We start from the raw sequence: 20,362 nt of genomic DNA, 5'->3' as shown, positions 1-20,362 counted from the left end.
AAGTAAAGTTAATTTCTCAAGCAGAGGCCTAGAAGAAGCGCAACTTTAAAAAAGGAAGGTTCCACAGAGGCTTTATACGATAACTCTCTCATATTTGAAAGTTTAGGAAAAATTGGTCAGCCACAATAAAGACTTGTCTCACAAGATACCTTCATTCCTGTACTCAAAACACACACCCAGCAAAGCAAAGGTATATTTTCAATGATTAATTTTGTTTCTTCATTACTAAAAAAATGACATGAGTATTTCCAGCAGGTTTATCATCAACTAGTTTTAATCTTTCCACTGTGTAAAGCATAACACTTACAAAATTTAAAAGGAGAAAAAGAGTATCCGCATTCCCTTATGAAAGGGATTTCCAACAGGCAAATCTCTTTTGCAGAATCAAACAGACATCTGAAGAAAAATTACCAAGGCTAGCTGAGACCAAAAGTATGATCCAGAATATGACCTACTCCCTCCTTCTTCACAGAAAAAGAACTAAAAATGACTTATTCAAGGACACAGTTGTTTATAGAACCAAAAAACACTTTCCATAAACAACTGAATCTTCTATTTATTGTTGTAAGTTACATCATAAAGTATACTGAGAAATTTTAATAAAATCAATGTGAGTTAAGTTTCAAAAGAGCAAGTAGTACTGCAAATCATTAGTGCTCTTTTATTCATGATGACAAAAGAAATCCGGATGCTCCTTGTGGTTTTCATGACTTAGAGATGAAGATATTGAAAGAAAAAAACCTAAATATTTCCAAAACATTTGTTAATTTACAAGCTGTAAATAAATCCCTTTCTGTGATCATAATTCACAGCATTTCCCAACAGGCTGTTTTTCACTGACACTCATTGATATCAGAAATAACAATTCCAGAAATATTCATATATAACCTGACATCTTGCTTACACAGTAAATAATCAAACCAAAGGTACCTGAAGCACAATTTTTCTCACTAACTAGAAAGAGAACTTAAAAACCCTAGGCTTCAAATCATATCTAAACTCAAGGAAAGTACTCAAAAAATTGAAAAACTTCTTCAAAGTCCCAAAATAAGCCATCACAATCAATCAGTATTTACTGAACATCAACAGAGCAAAACAATATACTAGTAAATAATTCATTGCTCTGTTAAGAAAATAAAACACATTTTTTAATCATATGTTCCCATAAAAATGAAGGACTTCCCTAAAATGACAAGAAACATTAAGACACTTAGCAAAGAGAAATCTGTGTTTAACAGAATACTTGCAAAGTCATTGGCCAACCTATCATAAACCCAAGACCTACTTGCTTCATGGCAGTCTCTCCAATTTTGTCTGAATGTTTGCGGATACTCTCCAGAAAGTCTTTGAGATCAGACATAGAAACATCCTTAATTTCTTCTCGAAGCTTGGGGATGTTGTCCACCATCACCTTGCAGAATCGATAGTGGCTTACTTGAGGCAGATAGGTATGCTCTAGATGTTCCAGAGTTTTCAGTGCAGGATAATGCCTATAAAAGGAATTTTATCACCTTTAGCTCAACTCAATCTTCATTAGGGGCACAGATATATTCCTCAGGCAAAATTTCTAGCCTGAACTAGTTTTCACTGCACATTAAGACAAATCTAGTATTAAGTTTCAATAAAAACATCAATGGAAAAATACCAAATTATTAAAGATTAATATATGCATTAAAGAACTTAATAAATCATAACCAAAAAAGATTTTATCCCTAGAATACAGAAAACTTAGAAAATTTACCAATGAAATTCATTACATAAAGAATAAAAGGAAATACAAAATGATGACATCAATGCCAACAAAATCATCCTACAAAATAAAGTACTCAAGGCTAGACTTACAACTATGGCACAGGGAAGAGCGTAAAAAATCTTCTACCCAAAAAACAAATATAAACCAGACAAAATTGTCCCAAACAACCATTTCAGGGCTCTGGAAATTGACCAAAGGAGAATAACAAATTAAGAAGTGTGTAGTCATGAAAACTGCTGAACAGTGGGACTGTGTGGTGTTCTTGCCTGGGGCTACCATTCCTTCTCATCCCCACTCCGCCCCCCCCACCCCCCACACTCCACCCCTCCAGTCATTGGTTAGGGCTTGTCATGAAAATCAGCAGCTTCCCTGCCATTAGGGGCTGACAGGATTTGAAGCAGAGGGCAAAAAACCCATACTAAGTGGCACTGTTAGGAAAAGTTAAAAACTAGTTAAAACTAGTTTAAAAAAAGGGAAAACCTCCAGTTCTACTAGCCTGAAGTTAGCCTGGGTTGGGACAAAAGGCACATTAGAGAACTAATCAGAAATTTAACAGAGAAGTCGTGGCAATATTAGAGACCCAGAGAAGAGCCCTGATAGCTCTCTGCACATCCCTCGCTGACTGCGAGGCTGTGCACACACACAGCAGACACCCAAAAGGCCCTAAGCAGTCCACACATCCTTGGCTGACTAGGAGGCTGCAGACACGCACATAGGAGAAGGCCTGGCAGAAAGTAAGAGCTCAGACAGACTTGAAAACTGCCTGAATTTTTAACGCACTCCCTAACCCAAACACAAATCCACTGACAAAGGGTGGAAACCTTATTGGCTTAAGTTTGTTTGAGTACAAACTCAGACCAATCATTAGCTGATGACCATCCTCTAAAAATGAAAATGAAATACATACCCAGATAAACAAAGACCGAGAAAATTCCTTGCTAGCAGATCTGCCTTACAAGAAACACTAAAGGAAGCCAGAAAGGAAATGACAGCAGACAGCAACTTGAATTAACAGAAAGAAATGAAGAGCGTAGGAAATAGTAAATATATGCTAAATATAAAAGACTGAGTAAATATACTATTTTTTCTTTTTTTCTTTAAATTTCATCAAAAAATATTTTTAAAAGCAATAATTATAACACCATATTGTTGGGTTTATAAAATACACAGATAATATATATGATAGTAATATCACAAAAGAAGAGAGAAGAAATGGAGCTAAGTTGAAGCAAAAGTACTACTATCTATTATATCAAAACTACATCAGCAACAACCTAAAGCTGACTATGATAAATTAAGATACAGATTATAATCCATAGAGCAACCTCTAAAAAAGTAACTCAAGGGGCTGGCCTGGTGGCGTAGCGGTTAAGTCCGCACACTCTGCTTCAGCAGGCCAAGGTTCGGTGGTTCAGATCCCGGGTACGGAGCCATGCACCGCTTATCAAGCCATGCTATGGTAAGCAACCCACATATAAAATAGAGGAAGATGAGCACAGATGTTAGCTCAGGGCCAATCGTCCTAAGCAAAAAAGAGGAGGATTGGCAGCAGATGTTAGCTCAGGGATGCTCTTCCTCAAAAAACAAAAAATATATCGTTAAAAAATAAACAGAGGAATTAAAATAGAACACTACAAAATATTTAATACAAAAAAAGGGAGTAAAGGATGAACAAGAACAAATAAGACACGGAAAACAAAGAGCAAAGTCCAACCATATATTAGCAAATAAAAAACTAATCTACATGTCTAATAACAAGGAATTGGTTAAACACATTATATCTATGTAGTAAAAGACTAACAAAACAGCAAAGCATTTACAATATTGTTGAGTGAAAATTATCTCAAAAAATAGAACTTGTAAGTATAATCATAAAGTTTTCCAAAATTATAAATATGTACACATGTATAAATTATTAATATATATGCAGGTATGAGTTATATATCACTAAATACATGTGTAGACACACATAAGTACACAGAAAATGACTAGAAAAATATATACAAAAATGTTAACCATGTTTTTCCTTTGGATAGCAACATTATAGGTGATAATTTTCTTCTTCATGTTTTAATTTCCTAATTTCCACATTTCCCATGATATATTTAGCATAGGAAAAAAATCAGTTCCCAGCCTATATATTTATGACTGCAGCTCTATTTTAGATTTTAAGAATGAATTTCACAGTAAAGCTCTTCTTGCTCTAACGCACTTAGTACCACAAACACTAAAGACTAGAGGACTGGTTTTACTTCTTTTATTTATTTTCTGTTTTTCCCTCATGTGTTCCAAAATTCAAAATCTTAGTCCAAATAAATGGAAGGAAGAAAGGTTTATTTCCCCTACATTTAGAAATAAAAGTACAAATATAGTTTAATCTGAAATGGTTGCTTTTATTAAAATTTTACAGACTCAAAAAACAGTACAATTCACATGGCTTAGCGTAAACAGAATGGTGTTTATACTACAATTAGGTACAAAGAGCTATATGCAATAAAATGCAATTCCTCTAGCGAGAAACTTTAGAATGGATAGAAAGCCAGAAATTAAGCCAAAAAGATAAACATGCTTTGGGGTTTAGTTATATTTTGGAACATTGTTTACAGAATGAGAAAAATCTAACAATGTTGCCTGCGGACACAAGGCACATTCACTGATGAGACACATGGCTACATGCTGAAAACATCTGGTCTGTCAAATAACTCCACATTTTTCAAGGCTAATTAGTACAAAACCCAGTGATTCCTGGCAACAAAGAATGTCACCTTATTTCCCCAATGTCCTTTCCCTAGCATACTCATGTTCCAACTATATCAGATCAATAAGGTTATTCGAATTCCCAGTATATTTCAATATCTAGGTTAAACTTGGTGAATTGGTTAGACAGGGTAAAGACAATAGCCAATTAACACCCCTATAGCAGTCACCAAAAGAAAAAATTCTATTTCCAGCAGCCATGGAAATCTAAAAGAAGATTTTGACATTACTTGTGACAACATTTAAACATTATTAAAACTGAATCAAAAGCCAAATTCCTAAGTTTCATTGCATGTGTGCTAGCTCTTTCCCTCTCCTCCTCATGCAGCCTCCCTAATAGAGATGTGAGCAGAAAGCAAAGTACATTAAATAAGAGCAGGGAATAAAAAGGAAGGAGAGAGGAAAAGAGATCTAAATAATCCTATAACCTGGATAACCAAGGTCAGAATAACTTAGACATGGTTGAATGCTATCATGAGAAGAGGAATGTTGATTCCAGGCAAATTGAATTTTGGTACTTTCTTGCCACGGTATGCAACTCTTTCACAACAATGATTTTCAAAATTGTACTAAGTGATCTTTTAAAGCAGGTCGCAACTACCCATGAGAAATGTCTAAAAATTCAGAGTATGATAAGAACGTGAAATAAAAGCTTTCCTTACAGGAAATATTAGTGCCTTTCCTAATCAAAGAGCATTATTAACAGATATTTAATCCCTTCCATGTGCTAGAGTTAGAAAGACATTCAGGTATCTTTCCTTAGGGAGCACAAAATCTAGTAGTAAAACCAGTATTTACAACTTAAAAAAAAATAACTAGGCTTCCCACCATGAAGGAGTAACAAGGAACAGACATGAACTCCCACTCTTAAAAAGTAGAATACCAGCTAAAATACATAAAACAACTGTTTTCAGATAATGGACATCAGGTAACACAGAATTGTGATATCCGAAAAAAGGGAAACAAACAAGGTGAGTTTAATAATCATCCAGGTTATGTTTGTTGAAGGTGATTTCTAGATCATAGACACAGAGAAAACCCCAAAAGAACCCAACAGCTTAGCAGAGTTAGAGCCAGAGATAGGAGTTCAGGAAAACTGATGCACCTTGAGGTTGTGTAGCAGAATCCCAAAAACAGTGAACAACACAGAAAAACAACTGCAGAAATCTACACAGGGGTTCCCTTGAGTCTTTGCTGAGTACTAAGCCAGGCATAGGAAAGTGAAATTCTACATGGACAGGGAAAAAGAAGGGAGGGAGGGAAAGCCACAGACACCAGAGAGATGTAAGATGAACACTTCAAGGCAGAGAAACATTCGAACTCTGAACAGGCAAACAGAAGAGGCCTTGGGGATTCCTGAGTTATTCAGAGTTGATGAATACCACTCTGAACTACTCCTGGAATGAAGGCAGGCCCAGCAAAGCTTAAAAATGGGGTATGAAGGGATCAAACGTACCTGCAAACAACTGAACTATCTGCCAAAACAAAGACCAACACTCCCTAAGAAAAAAAAGCCCCCAAAAGTCCAGACACTTGGCAACATAATACAATGTCCATTTCCAATCAAAAATTACTAGACAAGGTAAGAACCAAAACGATTGACTTGTAACTAAGAGAAACAAAATGAGTCTGCAGAAAGAGATCCAAAATGCCAAAAGTGACAGAACTAGCAGAAAAGTACATGAAAACAGATATTAGAACTATACACATGCATTTAAAGAAAGACACAAAAATAACATGAGAAATTAAAAATAAAAAAACAAATGGAACACCTAAAGATGAAAAATATATTATCCGAAATGAAAATTTTGCAATTAGACATCGCAAAAGAGAGAGATCACTACACTTGACCACAGCAATAAAAAATAAAATCTACCCCATATAAAGCACACACAGAAAAAAGATTGGGGGAAGAAAAAAGAACAGATCCTCAAGTCACCTATCGGATTATATGAAGTTGTCCAACACAGATGTAACTGAAGTCCTGGAATGAGGATGGGAAAAGGACAGAAAAAAATGTTTGGAAAAATAACATCTGAACATTTTCCAGATTTTGTGAAAATTATAAAGCCACAAATCCAAGAAACTAAACAAACTATAAGCAGGATAAATATACACATGCACACATGCACATGTATTTGCACCAAAGTGCGTCAAAAGCAAACTGCTGAAAACAAATGATACAGACAAACGTTCTAAAACAGACGAAGAAAAGACACGTTAAGTACAGAGGGACAAAGGTGAGACTGTTCACCTACCTCTCCCTCAGAAACTGCATAAGCCAGAAGACAAAGAAATGACAACTTAGGAACTAATGAATCTATAAACTTAGAATTCTATATCCATCAAAAATATTTTTGAAAAATGAAGATGAACAATGAGATACCATTTCACAATTACAAAGATGGCCATAATCAGAAAGACAGATAATAGAAGTATTTACCAGGATGTGCAGAAATTGAAATCCTCATATGCTGCTGGTGGGAAGATAAAATGCACAGCTGTTTTGGAAAACAGTCTGGCAGTTCCTCAAATAGTTAAACATAGAGTTATTATATAGCCCAGAAATTCCATTCCCAGGTATGATAACCAAGAGAAATTAAAACATATGTCCACACAAAAACTTGTAAACAAAAATTCATAGCACCATTATTCATAAAAGCCAAAAAGTGGAAACAACACAAATGTTCACAAACAACAACTAACGAATGGATAAATAAAATGTGGTATAGGCATAACGGAATATTACTTAACAATAAATAAAAATGAAGTACTGACAGATGATACAAGATGGATAAACTTTGAAAACATTACGTTAAATGGAAGAAGCCGATCACAAAGAACAACATATTATATGATTCGATTTATATGAAATGTCGAGAACAGACAAATTTATAGAGACAAGAAGTAACTTAGTGGTTCCTGGTGGCTGGCAAGGGGGGGTGGGGATGGCAGGAGACAGGAAAGGATTCGGTAGTGACCACTAAGGGTCTCAGAGTTTCTTTTTAGAAGAATAAAAACGTAAAACTGATTGTGGTAATGATTGCACAACTCTGTGAATACACTGAAAGCCAACAGAAAATATAAAGATTAAACAAAAGGAAAGCAGCAGTGGTTATATTAAAACCAAACACCATATATTTCAGAAAAAAGAATACTACCAGAGGAACCTTCCATAATAACAAAAGATCACTTCATCAAGAAGATACAACAATGCTAAATGTGTACGCACCCAATAAGAGCTTCAAAATACACAAAGCAAGAACTGAAAGAACAGAAAGAAGACACATGCAAATCAGCAACCATAATAAGCAATTTCAACACTCTTCTGTCAGCAATTGACAAATACAAAACCACTAGAGTGTAGAAAACCCAAAGAACACTATCAACTAAGTGTATCCAAATGACAGTTAAAGAATGCTCTACTCAACAACAGAATATACATTATTTTGAAGTCTACGTGGAATTTTCACAAAATCAGACCATATGCTGGGCCATGAAACAAGTCTCAACAAACGTAAAGTGCTGAAATCATACATTTTACATTTTTGAACACAATGAACTAAAATTACAAATCGATTTGGAAAAATCTGGAAAATCTCCTAACATGTGGAAATTAACCAATTCACTTCCAAATAATCAGTGAATTAAATTTTAAAAACTGCAAGGGAAATCAGAAAATACTTGAAATAAATGGAAAAAGAACATTATCATAAAACATGTAAGAAGCAGTTAAAGCACCGCTTAGAGGGAAATGTACAGCTTTAAAATTACTACATTAGAAAATAGCCAAAATCAATGCTCTAGGCTTCTACCTTATAAAGCTAGAAAAAGAACAAATTAAACCCCAAGTGAGCAGGAAAAAGGAAACAGTAACGATAATAGCAGAAATCAGCAAAATAACAGAAAAACAAGAGAAAAAACTCAATAAAACCTAAAGATCCTTTTTTAAAAAAATTAATAAAATTGATAAACTAGCTAGAATATTCAGAGAGACAAAGACGGGGATGAAGAGAGACAGAGAAGATACAAATTATCAACATAAACAATGAAAGAAAGTATCACTATAATCCAACACATGTTAAAATAATAGGGGAATATGAACAATTTTTGCCAATAAATTCAACAACTTGGATAAAATTGACAAATTACTTGAAAGACACAAATAAGCAAAATTTACTCAAGAAACAAAATGCAAACAGCCTTGTATTTATTTTTTAAATTAAATTTGCAGTTAAAAACCTTCTTACCAGACACAAACAAATCTCCTGGTCCAAGTGGCTTCACTGGATTCTACCAAATATTTCAGGAAGATATTGCCAACACTATACAAATTCTTCCAGAAAATCAAAAAAAGAATACTTCCCAACTCGTTCTATGAGGGCAGCATTAATCTGATACCAAAATCAGACAAAGACATTACAAAAAAAGAAAACTACAGATAAATATTCCTCATGAACATAGATGCAAAAATCCTCAATAAAATTCTAGCAAATCACATACCACATCATATAAAAAGGATAATATACCATGATCAAGCGGGATGTATTCTACAAATACAAGTTTGGTGTAACATTCATGCAAGTTTGGTTTAACATTCAATAACAAAACAGTATACTTCATCATATTAACAAACTCAAAAAGAAATTTAAAATATATGATCATCTTAACTAACATAGAAAAAGCATTTGGCAAACACAATATTCATTCCTGATAGAAACTTTCAACAACTAGAAACAGAAAGAAACTTACTCAACCATACATGTGTTGTGTACAAAATACTATACCTAACATCTTACTTAATGGTGAAATGCTTTCCCCCTAAGATCAGGAACTGAGCAAGGATATCCACTCTCACTACTTCTATTCAACATTATACAGAAGGTTCCAGCCAGCTCAATAAGACAAGAAAAACAAACCAAAAAGAAAGCATCCCAACTGGAAAGAAAGAAATATAACTTGTCTTTATTTGCAGACAAGATGATCATCTACATAGAAAATCTAATGTACTATACAAAAAAGCTACAGGAATTAAAAAGTAACTTTGGTAAGGTGGCAGAATACAAGATAAATTTATAAAAATTACCAGTACGCTAGTAACAAATGACTGGAAATTGAAATCTAAAAATCAATACCATTTAAAATAAGCATCAAAAAATATTAAATATTTAGGGATAAATATGACAAAAGATATGTAAGACCTGTTCACTGAAAACTATAAACATGACTTTAAAAAAACTAAAGAAGATCTAAATAAATGAGAGCAATCCACATTGATTTCGGGGAAGGGGAATGGACCAGCATGGAGTACGAGGGACCTAGTGAGGTAAGGAAGATGTCCTATAGGAAGGCAACCTGGCATGAAATGTCAGTCAAAAAGGGATGAAGAGGGGCCAGCCCTGTGGCCAAGTGGTTAAGTTTGCGTGCTCCGCTTTGACGGCCCAGGGTTTTGCCGGTTCGGATCCTGGGCGCAGACATGGCACCGCTCATCAAGCCATGCTGATGCAGCATCCCACATGCCACAACTAGAAGGACTCACAACTAAAAATATACAAATATGTACCGGAGGGCTTTGGGGAGAAAAAGGAAAAATAAAATCTTTTTTAAAAAAAAAGGGATGAAGAGGGCATTCAGGCAGGACAGAAGCATGCCACGGAGTATTAGAGTGCCAAGTGGAGTAAGGAGGATACCATATAGGAAGGCGATTCAGTGTCACTGTTGGCATTCTAGCAAAGTAGCGAGTTGCAGTAACAGTAATGACAGGTGATTCGTTTCAGAAGGGGAATTGATCAAATAAGCAAATATACAAAGAGTAATAGGAAGCCAAGTTACTCAATAGTAACGAGCACACCAAGCACAAAGATCTTGGCTTCTAAACAACATTCCCTACCCAAAAAAAACATAGTTTCTTAGAGAAATTGCTGATACCTGGGCTGCAGAAGGAAAATATATGAGCCTGAAACATATCCCCTTCTGCTTGTAAAAAAAGTACTCAAAAAATTATGGGGACATGTTAAAAGGACACAGAAGCCAAACTGAAGGGGCTCACTGGTGCCATTCAGGATAATTTGAGCAAGAAAATAAATAACACTAATGGATTATGACCCATCAAATAAAATAAGAAGCTACGAGTCCATACTGACATAAAAAAACAAATAAGTTGAAAGTTTGATGAAAAATGATGACTGTACGCAATCATAAAATACTTCCCCACAAAATTTTTAAGTACAAAGGGTAAAAAGAGTAACTTTACAATGGAAAAGTCTGGCAGACACCATCTTAATCCAGTAAGATCATCAGTGATAGGACAAATCAAATTTACGTGCCACCTGATAGGGTGCAATGAGAACACAGCACACTTTTGTGATATTCCAGCCAAAGACATATAACGTGAATCTAATCATAAGGAAATAGCAGACAAATCCAAATTGAGGGGCATTCCACATAATAACTGGCCTGTAATCTTCAAAAGTGACAAAGTCATGAAAGACAAGGAAAGACTGAGGACAGTTCCAGGTTGAAGAAGACTAAAGAGACATGACCACTAAATGCAGCACATGATTTAAACTGGATTCTTTTGCTATAGAGAACATGACTGAGACAACTGGCAAAATTTGAATTGGGTATGAACAGTAGATGCTACTAATCTACCAATGTTAATTTCTATTCTCTGTTGCATTGCAGCTGCAAAGGAGAATGTTTTTATTTGTAGGAAATCACACTAAAGTATTTGGGGATGACAGGGCATCATGTTAACAACTTACTTTTTACTGGTTCATGAAAAAGACATATTTATACTAAACTTGAGAATGTTAAAAATAAAATTTTTTAAAGACCACAAAATAAATTTGACTATAACAAAATTTACAATTATATAACAAAAAGTACTAACTGTACAAAGTTAATAGATAAGCCATGCACTGGGAGAAAATATGTGCAGAATATAACAGGAAAGGGTATCTAAAGTATATAACGAATTCTTATAAAAGAAAAAAGAAAACAACAGATAACCTAAAAGAAAAATGGGCAAAATATATAGAAGAAAATCCAAACATCCAAAAGTCAATCTCACCAGTAATCAAAGAAATGAAAAACCAGAACAACGATCTATCATTTCACAATCATTAGACCAGTGAAAACTAAAAAGTCTTATGTTAGCAAGAGGTGGAGTAATAGGACCTCCCATAAAAAGCTGGTGGGAGTCTACATCGGTAAACCATTTTGGAGAGCAACATCTAGTAAGATTGAAGACATGCATCCCTTTTTTTGATCCAGCTGATCTCCTCTATATAAACCCTAGACCAGCAGGATTGGCATACCTAGGAGCTTGGTAGAAAATACAGAATCTCAGGAACAACCCTGGACCTACTGAATCAGAATCTACTTTTAATAAATCCCATGTGATTTGTATATACAGCAACATTTGAAGAGCACTGTTCTCAAGAAACCTTGAATGTGTGCCCAAAGAGACACGAACAAGGATATTTATTGCACCACTGCCTGCATAGCAAACAACTGGAAACATACCAAATGTCTCTCATAGTATCAGTAAGGATGGTTATCCTGTAGTAACAAGAATCCCAAAAATCCCAGTGGCTTAAAACAAAGATTTATAACTCATGCATGCTATATAAACATAACAGGTTGGCAGGGAAGTTCTGCTCATTGCAGTTACTCAGGAATTCAACTACCATCTTGAAAGTTAGCATTTGTCATGACCAAGGGAAAACAGAATGCTAGAAGGACCTGCACTGGAAATTCACTACTAAACCCAAGAGTAACACTCATCACTTCTGCTCACATCTTATTAGCCAGAATCAGTCACATAGCCCAAGGGAGCCCAAGAAATATAATCCTACTATGTGCCAAAAGAAGGCTGAGCTAGAAACATTCATGAACAGCACTTACAACCACCACTGGAATTGAGAGGGGAAATGTGGATTACTCATATAATGGACTACTATAGAGCAATTAAAGTAAGTGAACCAGATCTATATACATAAAGAAAATAAGCTCTCCACTAGTATGTAAGGTCCATAAGAGCAGATATTTTTGTCTGTTTTGTTCAGAGCTATATCTCTAGCACCAAGAGCAATGCCTAGCATGTAGTAGCTACTCAATTCATTTCTGTTGAATGAATGAATGAATCTCAAAAACTCAAGGACTGAGACCATTCATGTAAATGTTTTTAAAAACACAGAATAATACAATATATGATTTACAGATATTAAAAACATGCACTAGAAGGACACTCATCAAATTTAAAATACTGGATTCCTTAGGGGAGTAGGGAAAGGAGTAGGACTAAGGAAGAGAATGTATCTGTAATTTTTAAAAATGTGTATCTTTAGGGGCCTGCCTGGTGGTGCAGCAGTTAAGTTCACATGCTCCACTTCAGCAGCCCAGGGTTCACTGCTTCGGATCCTGGGAGTGGACATACCCACCGCTCATCAAGCCATGCTGTGGCAGGTGTCCCACATATGAAACAGAGGAAGATGGGCACGGAGGTTAGCTCAGGGCCAATCTTCCTCAGCAAAAAAAGAAGGATTGATGGCAGATGTTAGCTCAGGGCTAATCTTCCTCAAAAAAAAAAATTATATCTTTACCTCTCTCTGTCCATATATATGTTTCCATATATGCTATAAATATTTACATATATATATATGAATCAAAACTGGAAAATTGTTACTATCTGTTAATTCAGAGAAGTTGGTACACAAGTGTTTTTTTATTCTCTGTAATTTTCTATAATTTTAGCACTTTACAAAAAGGTTATCAGGGAAATAATACTACTTTCATATCTCATTGAACAGAACTTCTCATATTGTTCTACTTACGTTCTCTTACATGAACATGCCTCCTCCTAGAGAGAAGAAGGGAGTCTGGGAAACCACCCTAAGAAATTCAAAAAATTCTGATGCCTCATGCTTTAGCTTTAAAATTCTGGAGAACTCAGAATTTTTATCCACAACATTTCTATTCTTATTTCAATGTTAAGTACATTTTAATTTCATACTTTTTCCCTCAAAACCTAGGTAAAACTAACATTCTAGGAGGATGTGTGCTATTTATCCTATGGCTTCACATACCCCCATCAAATTACAGGGTACCCCAGGGCAGAGAGGGTAGGGATGCTTACTCAAGTTTTGGAAGAAGAGCCAAAGAGTCACTATAGAGCTTCCTCTGGAATAAAACGAGAAGAAAACAACAAACAGGAGAGAAATTGTTTGAATTTAACCTTGACCTTGCCCCTTGCGGTGGTTAATTTTATGTGTCAACTTTGCTAGGCCACAGTACCCAGATATGTGGTCAAATTTATTCTAGATATGTCTGTGAAGTTATTTTTTAGATGAGATTATTAACATTTAAATTAGCAGACTTTGAGTAAAGAAGATTAGTCTTCATACTGTAGGTGAGTTTCATTCAATCTGTTGAAGGCCTTAACAGAAAAGAGACTGACCTCGCCTAAGGAAGAAGGAATTCCGCCAGCAGACTCCCCTCCGACTCAGGCTACAATATTCACTCTTGCCTGACACTCTAGCACACCAGCCTACTCTGCAGATTTTGGACTTCCAAGCCTCAAAAATGCATGAGCTAATTCCCTAAAATAAATCAATATCTCTCTCTATATATACACACACACACACACGCACGTATGCACACATACCCCATTGGTTCTGTTTTAATGGAGAATCCTAATTTACCCCTGCACCAAAACCAGTAACTACTTTTTCTACTACGACACTAAACCAAAACATGTTTCTCAAATCAACTATCACTAAAAGTTACATGCTTTTCCCCTAAAAGATTGAGTCTTCTAAAAATCAAACTGTCAGCAGCCTTTTTTATTAAACATAATACATGACATAATAGATCAGCGTACCACTAGTATATGTAAATAAGTCTCGGATATACCAGTAGATATACAAAAGGCTAGAGAAGATGTTACATGAACTTAATTATTTTTTGAAAGGTTATGCTAAAGATGGACCTTAAAAATACTCTAAATAACAAACTTTAGATAATAAAAAGTATTCAATAAAAAAATCTTACCTTTTAGTTTTCATCTGGTCCCTCAGTTTGCTATACATCTCCAAGACTTGAAAGAGAAGGGAAAATAGAGCATACAAGCATTATTTAGAGAAAGTGAAAGACTAATTAAAGCTAAAGGAATTGCATCAAAAGTCCTGCTCAATTTCTAGTTGCTCACCTGGAAGACACAGCATTAATTTATCAACAGTGGCAGAAATATTTCTCTGCTGTAGTCGACACTGCTTCAGCTCTTCCATTGCTATTACCAGCTTGGCAAGAGGGAAAAAAACTGAATTATGCCAACAGCTGTAAATAAAAAGCTTTCAGTCACATTTTTCCACCCTGTGCTCAATTCATCAGAAAATCCCAGACAGTTTCATAGTAAGACCTGCCAAGTGCACTAAGGAACTCCATTTCTCAACCAGTAAAACATTCCTGCCTGGATTCCCACTTTCTCCCCAAGATACATACTATACTAGGCCAGGCTAGGTAAAATGAAATCCTAAAATTCAGGGGCTATCTAGGAGAAAAGAAAAAATATGCAGATTTTCTCCAAACCCTATCCAGACTCTTCATGATTTATAGTTTCATCAACCTTCTGAGAAGACCCTTATTTCCTTCAACAGTGCTAGACTTCTAGAGGAAAACTGTGCTTCCTATACAGCTTCAAATGAGTCTTGAAAATAATCTTCAACTAGATCTCTACTTCAACAAATAAACCACACACTTAGATGCTGTGGCTCTTCCAAGTGTTCTAGTTTAGTAAAGAGTAACTTACTTTTCTTCCCATAGCTGTTTAAAGGCTTCCATCTGAAGTCATAGTACAATATAACTAGAAGAAACTGTCTATTATGCACTCTCTGCATAATTTAAAATATGTGAGACAAACTTTTAAAAAGCAGTAATCTATGCAGCCTCTTGTAGCATTCATCCTATACCCATACCTAGAAATGTTATCTGCTTAGATACCACGCTAAAAAGAACAAAAGAGAATAGCCCTGATTAAGTCACTGACAAAATAATCAAAACGTATTCTTAAAGATTGCTAAAACCAAACAGTATAAGTATTAGGCGGCAAGGAAGGTATATGATACAGAGAACAGTAATGGACTACAAGTCAGAAAACCTGGAGTTTAGTCCCAGCCTTGCCAATTACTATGTAAACTTTAGCAAATCATCTGTTTTAGTTTCCACATCAATAAAATAGTGATGATACCTGTCCAGAATTTGTCACAGATCTGCCATGAGGATCAAGTGAGAAAATGGATGTAAAATAATCTTGTAAACTGTGATGATTTAAATGGTGAGTACATCAATTAACAGAATCAACGATTCCTTTTTTTTAACAAATATTTATGGAGCACCCACTTTGTGCCAGTCACTGTTTACGCAGGTAGAGGGAATAAGGAAGACAATGAATAAAACAAACAAAAAATCCTGACCTCATGGAGCTTAATTTCTAATGAAAGCAACAGACAAAAACAAACATTTAAGTAAAAATCTATAATATCAGAGCATGATAGGTGCAATGGAGAAAAACAAAGCAGGTAAAAAGAATAAAGGGGGTGAGAATGAGGCTGTAATTTCAAATAAGGTGGTTAGAAAGGCCTCATTATGGAGGTAACATTTCAGCAAAGGTCTGAAGCAGGTAAATATTGGAGAAAGAGCAATCCAGGCAGAGGCAACAGCAATGGCCATTTTATGATTACTCACATGATGTAAAAGTACAGCTAAGGAAGGGTACATCCTCTCTCATTAAGCTTTCTAGTGGTTATATTCATGTAATTCAGATAAACATTAGGAGAAGCAACAATAATGTCCAAGTTCCTCCAGCTATCGTCTTACAAGCCACTAAACCAAGAACACAGTTATCAAAAAGAGAATGACAAGAAACAGAAAAGATTTTTTCGAAAGGTAAACTGGCCTTACTTCCTTTCCCTCATGTTGTAGTTTTCTATTAGTATCCGTCACTTGATTCTGTGGAGAGAAGACAATTTAAACTCATAAGAAACAGACATTTAGACAATAATTGGATAAGATCAAAACTTAAAATGAAAAGACTAAGGATAGGTATTCAGATAGCTTCAGTATTCCATCATTTTGGTTTAGTGGCATTCTCTTGGGTTTAAATTATATGCACTTTTCTACTGAAAATTCGCATGACCTTTTGAACAATGAAAAGAAAAATTTACTAAAAGATATGTTCAGTCTGGAATATTCTAAACTAAGATACTATAGCTACTAAAAATCACACTTTTATTTTGGAGAGAAAAGAGAAAAAAAGGAAAGAAAAAATAACACACAAAGAACCTTACGATCTCTACTAAGTGTAGAAAGAACAAATTTTACCATAGATATTCCTTACTTCACCAATGTATTCCTGGAAAACTAGAGTATAAATTGAACTTTTAAACTCAGGTCAAATTTCCCTATTTATTATCCTAATTTAAGAAAATGTTTTATCAATTCTTTTTGTATCATTAATTCTTAACAGTTCCTAACACTTACATATTCCCATTTTTCTAAATTAATTTCCCCATCAGGCAGTCAAAACTACATGAACAAGCCTTAAAATTATCTAGAGTACATAATTTAAAGGTATTGGTACCACTTTTTTTGGTATCCACTCTTGAAGACTCAACTGACATAAAAAAAAATTAAGTGCATAGAATAGTAATTTCCTAACCATCTCAGACATTACCAAAATATGAGCAATATTAACTTCTAAAGTTTTCTTTAATAGAGACTTTCTACCCTTCCACCAGTAACTGCCACTCCTTACATTTTTAAGGCATTCCCTTAACCCAGCATTTTCTATTATCTCCCTTAGAACACCAAGAAATGTTAGTCAATAAATACTCTGCACATGCACACAGAGGTGCACACGTGCACAAACATACACACACACACATACACACACACACACACACATTATGTATAGGAAATACCACTAACCAGGTTAGTTTATACAGGACTTCTTAAAGCTTTTAATTTTCTACATGCACTGTGAATGTTCAAGAAGGGGATATCATACAGAGTGTTTTCCAAATGTATTTAATTTGAATTATTTAACTACTCAACTCCGTCACTGTAGCAAAAATGCAGCCATAAATATAATGTAAATGAATGAGCAGTGCTGTGTTCCAATACAACTTTATTTACCAAAAAAATGAGGCAAGCTGGATTTGGCCTGCAAGACATAGTTTGCTGATCCTTGATCTAGAATAAGTGAGATGGTAAGGCTATAAGATCACACTATGAGAATTACATTCAGATGCCATGTTTTAGGAAGACCTTGACAACCTGAAGCACAGTTAGATTAGATGTGAATACATTTAGAGAAGGATTCAAAGCTACACCACATGAAAAATACATAAAGGGATTTTTAGCCCAAAGAGAGGAAAAATATTCATTTAGAGACACTATACAATATACCTGGACACTTACACCATACCTGGACACTTACACCATAGCTGAGTGACAGCTGTCCTTCAAATACCTGAAGAGCTATCAGAAGAACAGTGCTGCCCTAAAAACAGTGCTTATTGCTCAAACCAATACATGAATGTTACTAGAAAGTAGGATTAATATCACCTCAATACAAGAAAAAGCTTTCAGGCAATGCGAATAAAAATGGGGAGGGTTGCCTTGAGCGCCAGTGTTGACCCCTCCATGGTAGTTAGTGAAGAATAATTAGATTGTTTATATTCAAAACTGGAGATCTCTTGTGGCTGGCCCTGTGGCCGAGTGGTTAAGTTCGCATGCTCCGCTGCAAGGCGGCCAGTGTTTCGTTGGTTCGAATCCTGGGCGCGGACATGGCACTGCTCATCAAACCACGCTGAGGCAGCATCCCACATGCCACAACTAGAAGGACCCACAAGGAAGAATATACAACTATGTACTGGGGGGCTTTGGGGAGAAAAAGGAAAAAATAAAATCTTTAAAAAAAATAAATAAAACTGGAAATCTCATAAAATTCAAACTTTCATACTAAACTAAATTCCAAACTAAATTCAGCATCATTATCTCTACTAGAATATCTTGTTTACTTTATGAAGACACCATTTCTGAAACTTTTTTTTTACTTCAAACTCACTGTAAGAAGTACATTTTACATGGTAACCCAGTACAGAAGTATAGGGAATGCATACAGATACACACATACACACTCACGAAAACAAAACAAAATTTTCAAGAAACAATGTTTACCCTTATGTATGTAATACACTTTATTATTTTCTATTCTATTCTATTTATTTCAATTTTTGTTAAAAATATTAATCATGGCCCACTAGATTGATTTTGTGCAAACCACAGTTCTAAAACACATCCATAGGAGTCTAACCAATGCTTCTGATAAGAAAGATAATTACTATTTCAATACTATTTTAACAACAACAAGAAACTATACTACCTGTCTAGGATGCTACTCCTCTTGTTTCAGAGAACAGAAATATAAAGATAGATATATATAAATACATACATAGTGTGAATCAAAAGAAATAGCAGGCATCCTAAAGAATCTAGTTTCTTTTTTTTGTTATGTCAAAATAGTATTGACAGTAGTTAATACTTAATCTTTTCCATTTTCTAAACTTTTTTCAAGAGTTCAAGAATTTCTGTTTCATAGATTCTTAACCCAGGTTGAATGGATCCCCCTAGAGCAGAGCATCCCAGGTGTGCTGCTAGATTTTAATCCCCTCGGCTCTCAGAGTAAGCAAGTGGAGCCTGAAGCAGCCAAAAACCCTGAACTGGTAGCCTCCACTTCATGCTTTCCCTCAGCGGCACCCTGAATTATCTGCAGGAATTTGCCACTTGAAGCAATATGAAGGAAGGAGGGGGAAGAGAAGATGATTACCAACCAGCAAGTGATATCAGAAATTGGTGAGCATTATGTGCAATATTCAATGCTACCTGCCTTGAAGGAGGTGCTCCACCACACGACTACATCAGAAACGAGACAGAGTACCCTGCTGCCCATCGTGGACAAAGGGCCCAGGGAGCAGAGGGAGAAATCTGAAATACAGGTGTCCAAGGAGCACAGAAAAGAACAGCCTAAGGTGAGGGTGGGAAGCTGGGATGGCTGAGCGAAGACAAATAGTACACACAGCTCCTGGCAGGAGCCCCATTTCTTTGTTTTCACACATTTCAGACACTTTTTTCCATTTAAGGCTGTTCAGCCCAAAAAATTCAGCATAAGTTTTTATTTCAAATAGAATCAAATTGTTCATACTTTTTAATCTGCTTTATACATTAAACAAACATTTCTAATACTATCCCATGCCAGATATGCTTCAACAACATATTGTAGTTTATTATTCTTTCAAATGGATATACTATGGTTTATTTTAGTAATCCTAACTAACCGAGTTTTAGGGACATTTTAAAGTTTTACCTATTAAAAAAAAAATCATATGAACATCCTCATACATGCACCTATAGCCTTAGAATAAATCTTAAAACTATGTGGAGTTTTAAGTATTGATAAATAAAACTGCTCTCCTCAAAGCCTGTAACAACCTACACTCCAATCAGGGCTTCCCTAGTTGATTGGTATCATCTCCAATCTTAAATATCATTTTTTCATCTTCATCCTTTTATTAGGTAGCACTTTGCTTAAAATTGCATTTGCTTAATTATTTCTAAATTGTACTCTTGTATTTCTTCTTATGTAAACTGTATATTAATGAGTATTTCTCAGTTTTCTATTAGAGGGTCCATATTTTTCCTATTAATTTGTAAAGATTTTTTTGTTAAGGATGTCGATCATTTGTCAAATGTATTCGTAAACATTTTTTATTTATTATTTACTTTTTAATT

At 35.1% G+C, this 20,362-nt stretch overlaps 1 protein-coding gene across 5 annotated transcripts in view; it reads right to left on the bottom strand.

Moving 5' to 3' along the window:
• EXOC6B (exocyst complex component 6B) overlaps positions 1-20,362 on the bottom strand; it is a 579,301-nt gene that overhangs the window by 474,601 nt on the left and 84,338 nt on the right. For all 5 annotated transcript variants that reach the window (XR_011425979.1, XR_011425980.1, XM_001492091.7 and 2 more), the window contains exons 3-6: positions 16,472-16,519; positions 14,721-14,811; positions 14,564-14,609; positions 1,286-1,490 (exon numbers count right to left, since the gene is read on the bottom strand). Coding sequence is in view for 3 of the 5 variants with exons in the window: in XM_001492091.7 (XP_001492141.2) it covers positions 1,286-1,490; positions 14,564-14,609; positions 14,721-14,811; positions 16,472-16,519 (390 nt within the window). In the remaining 2 variants the exon portion in view is untranslated. The remainder of the gene's footprint in view (positions 1-1,285; positions 1,491-14,563; positions 14,610-14,720; positions 14,812-16,471; positions 16,520-20,362) is intronic.

The sequence above is a fragment of the Equus caballus genome, chromosome 15 (genome assembly GCF_041296265.1).
Source record: "Equus caballus isolate H_3958 breed thoroughbred chromosome 15, TB-T2T, whole genome shotgun sequence".
Lineage (NCBI taxonomy): Eukaryota > Metazoa > Chordata > Mammalia > Perissodactyla > Equidae > Equus > Equus caballus.
Note: the sequence above shows the minus strand (reverse complement) of the source record. Positions and strands in the feature narration are given on the sequence as shown.